This window comes from Choloepus didactylus, chromosome 2 (genome assembly GCF_015220235.1).
Source record: "Choloepus didactylus isolate mChoDid1 chromosome 2, mChoDid1.pri, whole genome shotgun sequence".
NCBI classification, from domain to species: domain Eukaryota; kingdom Metazoa; phylum Chordata; class Mammalia; order Pilosa; family Megalonychidae; genus Choloepus; species Choloepus didactylus.
In genome coordinates, this window is record NC_051308.1 from 170,055,981 (window position 1) to 170,070,423 (window position 14,443).

General features: G+C 42.2%; 1 protein-coding gene across 5 annotated transcripts in view; it reads left to right on the forward strand.

Annotated features, from left to right (window-relative positions):
* Window positions 1–14,443, forward strand: part of ERICH3 (glutamate rich 3) — a 152,534-nt gene that overhangs the window by 118,333 nt on the left and 19,758 nt on the right. For all 5 annotated transcript variants that reach the window (XM_037826907.1, XM_037826910.1, XM_037826909.1 and 2 more), the window contains one exon: window positions 5,564–6,016. In XM_037826907.1, coding sequence (XP_037682835.1) covers window positions 5,564–6,016 — 453 coding nt within the window. The remainder of the gene's footprint in view (window positions 1–5,563; window positions 6,017–14,443) is intronic.

Genomic DNA, 14,443 nt, shown 5'->3' on the forward strand with positions numbered 1-14,443 from the left:
GGACGCCTAGACTTAGAGAAGGGGATATTGTTAAGTGAAACAACTTGAGAAACAGGGCCAACCCAGTCGGTTGCCTTGACGGGGAGCCAGACATAACTTGGGCGATACACTAGGATAGCGGGGCGGCGAGGCATCCGGGTCTTTGGAACGGTTGCAGACTGTAGGAGCAAGCCCTGGAAGGAAAAGGCACCTTTGAGTCTCCTTTTTACTCAAGATCCCTTCACAAGACTGGCGGCTCTTCCCTGTAACGTTAAGAAATTCAAGCAAGACTCCCTTACTTAACTCGCCATTACCAGTTTCACAAGTAGCATTCGCCGCAACTGTGGTGTTGACAACCTTGACAGAGAGGTTAGCGAAAGAGAGGATCAGTGTGTCATTGGTGAGGGGGAAGGACTCGTTGAAGCTTGTGGAGGAAATATAGTTCCACTAAAAAGAAAAAGGCAGATTAGAAGGATTGCTGTAGGAGAGCAAAGAACAGAGTTACCAATCCTCTTTTTGGGCAACCGCGGGGTGGTCAGTCCTACTATTATCGTCTTGTCGGTCGTCGCCATCATCAGCAGGGTCGGAGGCTTGGTCTAATGGTTCAGGTTGTATATTCGTTGGCGTTTCTGACAGCTGTTCCTTGGCTTCTTCAGGTGATGTCACGGTTCTCACCAGTCTTTCCGGAACCCACACTGGTTGACGTCCTGGTTCCTGGGGAAAAACACAAACAGAGCCTCTGGCCCAGCTGAGCACCGGGTCAGGGCCTTTCCACTGCCCCGACAGGACATCCTTCCAACGGACTAGACCTCTATGCGGAGGACTCGGGGTGGTGTGTTGCAGGGCAGGTGTCATTCCTTGTGAATTTTCGTTTAAAAAATTATATGTGAGCAAGGCTACAGACAGTCGAGCTTTTGGGGACAGGCCGTGGCCTATACCCTCTTTCTGTTTTTTAAGCAAGTCTTTGAGAGATCTGTGCGCTCTTTCAATGATTCCTTGCCCCTGAGGGTTATAGGGGATGCCATGTTTTAATTGGACATCCATGTTGTCACAAAATTTTTGGAAGGATTTACTAGTGTAGGCAGGCCCGTTATCCGTCTTTAACGTCTTTGGCTTACCCCAAGCTGCCCATGCAGCAAGGCAGTGTGCAATGACGTGGGAGACTCTTTCTCCTGGTTCAGCAGAGGCAAATAAAACTTGGGAGCATGTGTCCACCGACACATGTAAGTACTTGATCTTACCATACTCTGAATGATGAGTGACATCCATCTGCCAAGTATCCCCTGGGGTGAGACCCCTAGGGTTGACCCCAACCGAGGGGACTGCTCTCTGCTCTGCACAATTGTTGCAGGCTCGGACAATATCTCGAGCAGCTGCACGTGGTATGCTGAACCGCTTAGCTAGGGTACCTGCATTGATGTGAAACTTGGCATGGAATTCTCGGGCTTGTTGATACGGTACCAGCGTCGGAAAGATGTGCAGCTGTCGAGTGGCTACATCTGCGCTATGGTTCCCCTGGGCCATAGGGCCAGGCAAACCTGTGTGGGCTCTAATATGGGTTATGTAAAAAGGGTGTTGCCTGGTCCATATAACCTCCTGTAGTTTGGCAAAGAACGTCCTTACTGTAGAGGAATGTTTAACAATGCCCACCGTTTCTAAAATTTGTACAGAGTTCACAACATAAGCAGAATCCGAGACAACATTTAAGGGCTCGGAAAGGCTTTCCAGGACTGCAATGATAACCTGCAGTTCTACCCATTGAGGCTTTTGTGGTTGGAAGAGCACTGTTTTAGGAGTGTCCCCCTCCACACAATACGCCCCTGTTCCAGAGCTGGAGCCGTCCGTGTATACGGTGGGGGCGCCTGCTAGTGGCCTAGGAGAGGTTACTTTGGGAAAAATCACTGGGTGCCGGGTGACAAACTGCAAGAGAGGAGCCTTAGGGAACTGATTGTTAATGGGACCAAGAAATGTACACCGGAGAATGGCCCATTGATCTATGCATCCGGTGAGTATCTCAAGCTGCTGGGAAGAATAAGGCACCCTGAGATTTTTGGGCTGCTGACCGAAATGCTGCACAGCCCTTTTAATGCATTCTAGGGCCAAGTCTGCAACCGCTGTAGGATAGTGCTCTAGGACTTTTTTGGGGGAAACTCCAGGGTGGACCCAGAGCAGCGGCCCCCGCTGCCACAGTACCGCAGTGGGCTGTAATTCTGTCGGCAGCACGCAGGCTTCAAAAGGCTCATCAGGGTCTATTCTCTTCAATGCAGCGCCACTGAGCGCCTGTTCCACCTGGCATAGTGCTCGCCTTGCCTCTGGAGTGAAGCTTCGAGGTGAGTTTATATTAGAATCCCCCTTCAACAGGTCGAACAAAGGTGTTAGTTTGACATTGGGTATTTTTAGGTATGGACGGATCCAATTGATATCCCCCATGAGTTTTTGTAGATCATTGAGAGTGTGTATATTGTCTAGCCTGAGAGACACCTTTTGGGGGGAAACATGAGTGGGTGCGACTTTCGCCCCCAGGAAAGTGGTAATGTCAGTCATTTGGATTTTTTCAGGGGCAATCTCTAGGTTAGCTTCTCTAAGACTAAGGACTAAATGTGACAAAACTGTTTTAAGAAGATCTGTGTCTCTATGGGCTAAGAGAATGTCATCCATATAATGGATGATTTTCACTTGAGGGAACTGCTGCCGAGTGCTAGCTAGCTTCGCAGCGACATACAGCTGGCACATGGTAGGACTATTAGCCATGCCTTGGGGCAGGACTGTCCATTCAAAGCGTTGACAGGGCTCCTCTTGATTACTAGAGGGCACAGTAAAGGCAAACTTAGGGGTGTCTTCAGGGTGGAGCGGAATAGAAAAGAAGCAATCTTTCAGATCTATGATGAAAATCGACCAGTGCTCCGGTAATGCCGAGAGGAGGGGCAGTCCCATCTGAACGGGCCCTAAAGGCTCCATGCAATCGTTAATAGCTCTTAGATCATGTAGCAGTCTCCATTTACCAGATTTCTTTTTTATTACGAATATAGGGGTGTTCCACGGTGACGTGGAAGGGGCGATATGGCCCTTTTCTAGTTGTTCTGATACTAGGGCGTGCAATGCTGCAAGTTTTTCCTGTGGCAAGGGCCACTGAGGCACCCACACCGGAGCCTCGGTTTTCCATTTTAGTTTTATAGGTGTGGGTGGGAATCTCTCCTCAGTGGCCCCTATGAAAAACCCAAGCCTCGTCTGTCAGACTTGGGGGCAGCTTGTATAGGCTCCGCACGTCCGTGCAGTGAAGCTCCTAAACCCTTGCCGGGGGTATACCCCATTTCTTTTAGCAGTCGCTTAGAGGTTGGGGAGTAGCCGCTAATTAAAGTAACGTCCATTTGGGTCAGAATGTCTCTTCCCCACAAAGACACAGGCAGGGCTAATACATAAGGCTGGAAACTGCCTTGGTGTCCTTCTTCATCGGCCCAATGAAGGGCAGCTGCACTGAGCATGGGCGCTGAAATTTGGCCTATTCCTCTAATGGGCTCTTCCGCCCTGCTCGTTGGCCAGGTGGGGGGCCATTCTTGTTGTCTTATGATAGACCGATCGGCCCCTGTATCGAGCAGGCCCAAGAAAGATCTGCCTTGCACCTTAATGGTTAGCATAGGTCGAGACTCCAGGGACATATGGAGTCCCTCAAAAATCGCTCCACTGGATCCGAACCCTTTTTCCCCTCTCTGTCTGATTCTGCTTGGAAAGACTGCATGTAAGCTGGGTAAGAGCAGGAGCTGCGCCAGCTTATCACCTTCTGCAATGACTAAGGTGCCCCGCTGAGATTGAACCATAACTTGGGCACGGCCTGTGAAATCTGAATCTACAAGTCCTGGTATAACTGTTAATCCTTTCAGGGCCGTGGATGCTCTTCCCAATATGAGCCCTACAGTACCAGCCGGTAAGGGCCCCTTGAAGGAGGTCCCTACTAACTGGACACCCATGGAGGGGGTTAGTACGAGTCTGGAGGTGGCACAGAGGTCCAGTCCTGCTGAGCCGGGGGACGCACGAATTTGATCGGATCCTGTGTTGTCGAATGGCATGCAAGGGGGTCCTGAGGGCCTGTATACTCGGGCGGGGGGTACGGCAAAGGTTGCCCCTCCCCTGACCGACCCATCGGGGTTTCCGGGTCTGGCAGCAAAGGATAATTACATTTACTGGGCATGGCCACTAGAGGGAGCTCTCGGCGAGGTCCTTTGGTGGGACCGCCCAAGGCGTCAGTTGGGAGCTGGGGTGTCCCTGGGGGTGCAGCGGTAGACATTGGCGGGGCGGAAGGCCGCACGGGTGTGGCGGGAGGCTCCTCCCACTCAATTAGCGGGGATGCTTCCGCCTTCTCGTCAGTATCGCTATCTGACTCTGAGTCAGAGTCACTGGACTCCGGCGGTTTGCCCTTACAGGAGCCGTCCGCTGACGAAACTGACTGGGTTTCTTGGAGCGCGCACCATGCTTCTTGCAAGACAGAGGACGGGCTTAGGCCGGTAGCCGATTCTAGTTCAAGGACCGCACGGACGGTCTCCCATATGGGTACTAGAATCGGGTCCATACACACGCCCGTCTGGCGCGCTCGGTCTATGTCGCGACCGAGCTTCATCCAAGAGGGTAGGCTAAGGCTGCCGGTGCAGGCAAACCAAGGGGCAAAAGTATCAACATCATCAAGAAAACGCTGAAGGGAGCTTTTCCTGACCGAGATACCCCGTTGTTTCAAAAGGTTCTTTAAGGGAGCTAAGAGAGGTGAACTTCCGGACTGCCCCATGATTGCAGTCGGCACTATACTTCAGTCACTCGGAGAGCTCTTCCGAGTCCCCCGGGGTCACCTGAAAACCCACGGGCCCTAACTATCATGTAATAAGACGCACTCACCTTCTCGCGTTGATCAGGCGCGGGAAGTCCGCCGTAAGCTCGACGCGCAGCGCTGCTCTCCTCACAGAGGGACCGTCGAGAGCGAGGCAGGAGGAGGAGCTTCCCCGTACGGGCCACCACTTGTCCGGCGCTGCCCCGCTCGGTCCCCGGTTCCCGGCCGGCGAGGGGAAACAGGGAAGGAGAGAGAGAGATGCAGACTGCGCGAACTAACCTGGTCATGAATCACGACTCGAACCACACGGCAGTTGTGAAAGCAAGCCCTTTACTACAGCTAGATGAACATTCTGTGTTACTGGTTCCCACACGGGGCACGGCGCCTCGTGGGAGAGCAGCCTCGATGTGGCCGTCAGGCACGGCTCCTTGTGGGCTGTCTCACCCTACCCCGTCCGGGTAAGACCTTTTATACACAATTAACAACCAATAAGCTTCTAGGCTAGTATCGCGTATACAGGATTTCGATTGGTAGGAGCGGGTGGCGGATACATGCGTCACTATGCGGAAACAGGATGCAGGCGCCATCTTGGCTCACTCGATGGGCGGGGGTAACTCTAGAGCAGGCTGCAGCGCATACGCTAGGCCCGATTCGGGAGGCGGCTTTCCACAATGAAATTTTTTTCTTTCTTATGATCAGTTACTAACATAATTTCCACAATTCAACTGCTTTACAAAAAAACAATGATGTCATCATTTTCATTTTTTGTAGATAGAAAAACTTCTTCATCAACCTCATCTAGAAGTCACCCATATTCTAGTTGCAGTGAAGATGAATCTACAGTGAAGGGTGGAGAAACCCACACAGAAAATAATCCAGACGAAAGAGCCAGAAGCTCCTTTTCTCCAGAGCTGAGTGAAAATGATGAGCCAGGAAAATCCCACTTTCCAATTGTGGAATCCCTGCAAATTGGAACTGAAGACCAAAAAACAATAACAGCAGATATGGAGACAAAGCTTGTGCCAATAGAGGAAAACTTAGAGAATGTTCTTGAAGAAGAAATGAGAAAAGGAACCCAAGTGATTGGAGAGGGCATATCTGAGAATTCCAGTGAGCATGTTTCTGAGGAAGAAAAGGAAAAGCATAAGAATAAGCTTTGGGAAGGAAGCACTGCTAAGGCACAGGGCAGGAAGTCAGGTCTCTCTAGGGTGGAGAAAGGAGATGGTAAGTATGGCCGTTGAATTGAACCACCATTGTCCCTGTGCATGGAAGCTGATTTTGGCCATTGCATTCTGCCAAAGCTTGGGAAACACTGTTGTGATGATGCCAGAGGGGTTCAAATTTTTCTGTTTCTCTCTTTCCCACATAATCATACATGTATTCTCAGCTTGCTGTTTTTCTTCTATTGCATTTTAAAAATTACTTGATGATTCTTATATAGCCTGTTTAATATTTTCTGTAAATTCTTTCCTATGGAAATCCTATTTCAAGAATCAAATAAAACACAATACATGTCTGAAGGCAAGGACGTGTGTGGCTTTTTAGAGATTATTTAATACTATTAATGCTATTTGTTCTTAGCTATATATGCATTTGTATGTTCATAGCTAACATTGGTACTAACTACATGCCAACCAATATTTTAAACACTTAAGAATATTAACTGATCTAATCCCCACAACAGCCCAGTTTCATTATGAATTAGAGTCTATTATTATCTCTATTTACAGATGAAGAATCTGTGGCTTGGTGAGTTTGACTAAATTGCCAAGGATTATATAAGGATTTGAATTCAGGCAGACTGGCTTCAGGGTTCCTAAAGATTTCCTATTGTATCTGTCCCGTTTATATCAAAATATGAAAATGTTATAAAAAATTCCAACTTCACTTTGGGAGCTCCTCTGAAACTGCGTTACTTCCTGATCCATGGGATTCCTGGGTGGGTAGGATGGGCCCATTTGATTTGGGGAAGAGTGAGGAGTGTCAGGATGATGAGGACCCAGTGGAAGGAAAAAGTCATGGAAGGCCTTATACTTTTTTCAACTGTAGGAGGACTGTTAAAGGACCAAGTTGTGTCCTGTGGACAGAGCAGTTGGATTGTGTCTGCCAGACACCCAGCCCCTCACAGAGCCTCCCTGTGCCCTGGAACCTGTACCATTGTCTCCTCTGCTCCCTTCCATCTGTCTTCTCCTGCCAACATGGAGGGCATTCTTCTTGATTCAATATAAAGTTTTGTTTTCATATTTTAATATTACTAAATCCAGCATGTTTTAAAACTTAAAAATACTTTTAATGTCTATTAAATGTTTCTTTTAGGCCCTTAAAAGCTATTATTAAACCACCGAGGCCGCATCTGAAAATTGAGAATGTTGAGCAATTATCGTTCAATTCAACCATTGTTACTAACTTCCTGTTATGTGCAAGGCACCACGGTGGTTGAGAAACGTGTAAGAGAGGGTTCCTTCCATAGACGCTTAAGAGGAAAAAATGGCACACAAATAACTGGACAAAGGTCAGTAGTGATAAATAAAACCAGAGAAGATACAAAAGGCTGTGGAGCTACATAGGAAGAGAAGTCCCATTTGGTTGAACATAGCGTGAAAGTTTCCATGAAGGAGGTGGCTGAGGAAGTCTTTCAACGTTAGATAAGATTTTGAAGGTGGGATGCAGGAGGATAAAAGCATTCCTGACAAGTGATAAGACCTTGCAATAAGTTATTGAAAATAACTCTGGAGCAGGGGTTGGTAAACTACAGCTCATGGCCAAATCTGGCCCGCTGCCTGTTTTTGTATTGCCTGTGAGCTAAGAATGGTTTTATATTTTTAAATGGTTGAAAAGAATCAAAGAAGGATAATAATTCATAACAGGCAAATTAGATGAAATTCTAATTTTAGTGTTTGTAAAAAAAGTTTTATTGGAACACAGGCATGCCCGTTTGTTTACATATTGTCAATGGCTGTTTTCCCACCACAATGAAAATTAAGTAGTTGCATCAGAGACCCTATGGCTCACAAAGCCATAAATATTTGTCATCAGGACTTTTACAGAGTTTGCGACCCCTGCCCTGGAATTATAACACAAAAACTCCCAATATCTTTCAAAGGATTTTGTCATTTATGAGTGAAGAATTTTGTTAAAGGACATTTGAAACTCTTATGTAATAATTCAAATTTTTTTATCTTGGATTTCCTTGTTAAATTCTAATACATATAATGTAGAATCCAGAAAATTTATAGAATTTGGCAAACTGGTGCTCAAATAAAGAAATGTTAAATTTCAGTAGTAACATTGATTTATTATTATTATTTTTTATTTCCACTTCAGAAAACTAGATTGTTTACCTGGATCAATGTAAGTAAATATCTGTTGTAAAGCAGGGATGCACATAATGCAGGTTGTAATTAGGATTAGGTGATGGGTAGAATAACAGTCTTGGGGCTATGATCATGTCACCTAGAAGAGAGTTGAGTTTTTCTGGAAACATGAAGCTAAACTCCATTGGTTTATTATTTTTTCAAATAATTGAGAAACTTGTTTTCTTGATTTGGTAACACCTATAATTTTAAAATATTTTATTGCTATCCTTTTATTAAAGTGGGCTCCATGCTAGATGGCAGTTTGTGACAATTTTGTTACACTCTCATGTATGTACCAGGTCTTTTTCTTAATGCTTATTAATAAATAATGATAAATACATGTGAAATAACTTTTAGAAATTAGAGAAAAGTATTTTTGAAAAATTACCCGCATTCAACATTTGATTACGCTTTTATTTCTAAACTTAGGTTTACCAAGTAATATCATATTTTTATAAAATGTATTCTTTTTATTTTAAAAAGAACATAAGCATTTTCAGATTATCATGTAATCTTTATTAACGTGTTTAATGTCTCTGTGTTATTCTCATCTGTGGTTTTCTTGTAATTTAACCATTTCCTTATTGTTGGATATTTAAATTTTTACTGTTTTCACTGTGTTTAATACCTTGGAGAATATCTTATTACCTAAGATAATTTCAAATTCAAAATTATTTTCTTGGAATAAGTTCCAAGATGTGTAATTTCTGGATCAAAGGTTATAGACATTCTAAGGTTTCTGATCAACTCTTTTTTTGTTACAGAAGATTGGTTTAAAAGTTCAAACAGTACAGAACAGGCAAGCAAAAAGCTAAAGTCTTCCTCACCCAACCTCTTCTCTTTTTACCCATGAAAACTTTGGATAACATTTTTTTTTGTGCATGATTCCATAAATCTTCTGTGTATGTACAAAAATGTATTTATTATGTGTTACATATATACTTCTATAATTTATATGCACAGATGGAGACATGGTACATTTGGTTGCGTAAGTTGCTTTTTTTTAAACATCACTATATCTTAAATGACTTTTTACATCAGCACACATAATTCTATTCTTATTTATCTTACATATTATTATATAGTATTGCTTTAGTATTTTATAACTTTAAAAATTTACTTAAACTATGCTGTCTTCTGTGCAAACACTAATATTTTGTTCTATGGCCCATCTTCCACAAAAGAACAAAGCCAGAGCCCAGAGGCAGAGAGTATAAATACACTGGAAAATTAGACATCAACAGGTAAAACAAGCAAAGACTATGTAAAATATTGAGAATGATGTAGAGGATTAATGCCATCAAAAATTAAGAATGAGTAGACTATAACAGTTATTGCTAATGTTTTTTTAAATGTAAATACTAGAAACAGGGAAATGGTGCAATGAATTTGAAAATATTTAAAATAAAGGAATAAGAGAAGTCATAAATATTCTAGAAATCCTTTGGATGAATAAAAATCTCTAAGAAAATTACAGATAAAATCAATCAGTTTTTAATTCTGTGTGATTCATTATATTGATGCCAATCAAAGAGGTTATGGCTAATTCCTCTTTCTCAATTGAGTTGTTAGATTTTCAGGGAGAGAGGAATGGAAACAGTTATATGCTGGAAGTGAAGGGTCATTTAGGTGGCTATGCTTCAAAACACAGCTTATGTAAATTAGGCCAGCAGGCTGGTGAAGTCAAAAGATTGAAATATGCATATTTTACTTAAATCCCTGACAAGAACCTTTGGTTGAAATGAAAGAGAGGCTGAGATAATGTGTAAAGGTCATATTTGTAGGGTTCTGAATTAATCACTTTTCAATTAGGCTTAGAATAAAAACTGCGATTATGTTAAGGATATATCTATGGGCTAAAAAGTTACATACAATTAATGATGCTTTATAGTCTCTAAGCTAATGCAATTTAGTCTAAATTATTTTAATTTAATATTATGGCAGTGGATAAATGAGTAGAAGTACAGTCATTGCCTTTATACCTTTCAGGTTGTTAACATAGAATGATATTTTCCTTCTAACTAATTTTATATGTCTGATTTAATTGGCTTTGTGCAGTCTGCCAACAACTCTGGTGAGCTGATGTAAAAGATGTGTTGTATGCAGTGAAGTGGATAGAATAAAAGATTGTAATTGCTAGCTGCAATGAGATAGTGTCCTTGGGAGTTAATTCAGTACATAGGGCATAGTCTTATCTTCATATTTATTTTTCTCTGTTATTTTTAATTTAAGCTGTTTAAATGCACTGTGACATAATCTTTTCAATATGTTCTAATGGTGGAATGATTGAGGTGCATTAATTTTTAAAATTGATATAATTTATATATTATGAATATAAATAAAAGCTAGGTCATTATGTATATTTTATATACATAAAGTACAATATACATGAAATTAGGCATTTTATATTTTTATATATGAGTCAGGAAAAGTCATAGTGCTTGGCCAGGCAACATAAGCCTAAATAATGTTACAAGTAAAGTAAGATGCAATTTTGTCATCATGCAGGCAGGATAAAATGGCCCTGATGAGAGAAAGAGAAAATCAGGTACCATGAGTTAAGGTCTAAATACAATTTCTGAATGAATTGTGAAAGCACGTTGTTAGTTCCAATAGATTTTTTTCTGTCGATAGTCATTTATTGAGCATCTGTTTTATGACCCATGCTGTTCTGTGTGAACATGGCGAAGTCCCTGCCTAGACACACAGAGTTTATTTTCTAGTGGGAAGACATGGCTAATGGGAAAAATAAACATAATGTGGCTATGTGGGTAAGTACTAGAAGACAACCAAAGCAGTATAAGGAAATAGAGTGGTGGTTTGAGGAAAGAGTGATATCAAGGGAAGGTCTCTGTTGGAGACATTTGGGCCGGCGCCTCAGTGAAGTATAGGGATAAACCACTTGGGTGTCTGAAGAAAGAGCGAATGGAGGCTGTGGGAACAGCAAGGGCAAGGGCGCTATATTGGGAGCATCGTTGTTGAGTGAAGGATCTGGAAAGGAGGCTAGTGGCCCAGGAGTGGAGCAGACAAGGGAGAGAGTCATAGAAGATGAGATCAGAGAAACTCATAGGCCACTGAAAGTATTTTATTCTGAGGTAGGAAGCCACTGGAAAGATTTGAGCAGACAAATGACATCATCTGAAAGTTTTGGAAAGATTATTCCAGCTGCCATGTACAGAATAGACTTGAATCTTTCTTCAGCTGCTATCATCGAACAGCTGTGGTCTTGAGTTTGTAATTAATCCTGGGTTCTGGGGATCATATTTCAATGTCAAAAGTAACACAGGAACACCTTTACTGTGTAGGTAGATGATGTGAGTTATGAATTTTGTCATGGTGAGTTGTTGAGAAGATAATTGATTGGCTACACAAAGACAGTCAAAGCATAGGGATGGTTTTCAAGGTGACTGGGAATTTGGAATAAACCTGGGCGTATCTTTACTCTACTTTTATGGCCTTTTTACATTCTCAAAATTTAGATGAAAAAAATTGGATTTTTTTTCCCTGATATTGAATCTGGGCCTGTTTTTAAGATGGAATCAGTTTGTTTTGTTTCAAAACAAGCAGAATAGAGAGAAGGAATTGGATGCTATTGAGAGCACAGGATAGAGAATGTAAAAGATGCAGTGTATACCAAATCAGGATACTTGTGTTATGACATTTGGGAACCTGGAAAAAAAGACTGATAATGAGGATTAAGATAAGTATGAAATAGGGCAAACTGGCATTTTTGTTTTATGGTTTAAACATTTATTTTTTAAAGTTATATATATCAGTGGTTCTACTTCTCATTGCCTTTCTCCAGCCCAGCACTCTTCACAAACACTATTTACTAGAAAAAACTTAATAGTCTAAGAAAATAAAGTAAACAAACAGACAAACAAAAATATCCAAACATCATGATATAAACAATAAACTGAATGGAGTACTTTGATGGTCTCCTGGACTTCCCTTATTATTATTCTCCATTCTTTTCACGTGAGCTAGTGAATAATGACATCTAAAGCCTTACCAGAGAGGACAGCAATTACAGGAGAGCAATTAAATTGCTTTGTTCTGCCCCTTTTTGCATTATTTTAAAGGAGAAAAATGGCCTGGAGGATGTATAAAATTATGAAAAAAAAAAAAAAAAGAAAAAAGGGAGGGGCAGAAAAGAACAAAATGAGCACAGAAGAAATATCAAACATATCAGAAAAGAGGAAATGCTAGCTTGGAACTGTGTTCAGCCTACAAAATTACCACCCTGATTACCATTACTCTAAATATTTTATTTTTCTTAAAAATCAAAGTTTACATTGAAGAATCTTTGAAGTTTCCAAATTATCCATTTAAACCAGGTAAATAAACAGGGCTTCAAAAATGATCAGAAAAATTATTTTAAAATTCAGTGAATATTTATGACAAATGATCCATTTGCATCCAGATTAGCAGCTATTAGAGAGTCAACTTTTACATCCCACTTGTGATGGTATGAATTTTAAGATGTAGTGATTTGATTTGTTTTCACAAAGACATTTAAATTCCTACAGCGCATTTCTAAATTCCTGCATTAGCATAGGAGCAAGCAATATGAAAGCTACAAATGAACTTTTAAGGAAAATGCTAATTGGAAATATCTTGTGAAATCCTAGTTAAATTGGTGATGTGAGCTCAGATACTTGATCCTCCCCTCTCCTATTCTATTTGAAATGAGGAAGAACATATAAACATACATTTTAAAAACTTGCTCTTGAATCTAGGGAAGCTACCATTCAGATGTCACAAAGTTCAGGGAATTTTGTAAATAAGGATGTGCCAGTCTGAATGTATTGTGTCCCTCAAATGCCGTTATATTTGATGTAATCTTGTGTGGGCAGAGGTTATCAGTTTTGATTAGATTTCTTTTAGTGTTTCTTTGGAGATGCGCCCCACCCAACTGTAGGTGATAACTCTGATGGGATGATTTCCATGGAGGCGTGGCCCCACCCATTTAGGGTGGGCCTTGATCAGTGGAACCATATAAATGAGGTGATGGGCAGAGACAACTCAGTGCAGCTGTGAGTGACATTTTGAAAAGGAGCTACAGCCAAGAAGGACACTTTGAAGAAAGCACAGGAGCTGCAGATGAGAGACAGTTTGAAGACGGCCGTTGAAAACTCCAGATGCTTGCTCTGGAGAAGCTAAGAGAGGACAAACACCCCAAGTGCAACTAAGAGTGACATTTTTGAGGAACTGCAGCCTAGAGAGGAACATCCTGGGAGAAAGCCATTTTGAAACCAGTACTTTGGAGCAGACGCCAGCCACGTGCCTTCCCAGCTAACAGAGGTTTTCCAGATACCATTGGCCACCTTCCAGTGAAGGTACCCAATTGCTGATGTGTTACCTTGGACACTTTATGGCCTTAAGACTGTAACTGTGTAACCAAATAAACCCCCTTTTATAAAAGCCAGTCCATCTCTGGTGTTTTGCATTCTGGCAGCATTAGCAAACTAGAACAAAGGGCATATTAGAAAAAGACATAGGGAGCTCTGTTGAGTGTATTTCCATGAGACAGAGTAGTTGCCTCATGGAAATTAAAAAAGAGGTAATCCTAGACCTAGTGGATCAGAAGGTAAGGGCTTGGAAGCAGGGTGAGCTGTGAGGACAGGATGGGCTTTTTCACGTCTCTTAAATTACCAGTGTATTAGTTAGGGTTCTCTAGGGAAACACAATGAACAAGAGATGTCTATGAATATAAGATTTTATTAAAGTGTCTCACGCAACTGTGGGTATGCATGAGTCTAAATTCTATAGGGCAGGCAGCAAACTGGCAACTCCAATGAAGACATTCAAAGAACACCTCAGGAAATGCTTCTCTGGTCAGCCGAAGAAGAAATGAAGGTCCTCTCCCTCTCTTCCTTAAAAAGTCTTCAACTGATTGGACTAAATCCAGCTGACTGAGTTCTCTCATTTCGGAAGACATGCCCTTCGTTGATATAATCAGTCACAGCTGCAGTCAATTGACTGATGATTTAACAAACCAGCCTTCTGGTTTATTAACCAGCCACAAATGTCCTTGCAGTAATGGTTAGGCCAGTGCTTGCTTGACCAGAGATCTGGACACCATCACCTGGCCAAGTTGACACATGAACTTAACCATTACACCCAGGATTCTTAGCATTGCTAACCATCAGGGAAAGCTTGGGTGGCAACACTAAACAGAAAGTCAACTGTGCTGGAATAGGGACTTTCCCCCTGAATGAGTAGAGACAAGGAAGACAAAGAAGGTGGCATCCCCAAGAGCGAGGGTCAAATCAAGCTTAGTAGCTTCTGCAAC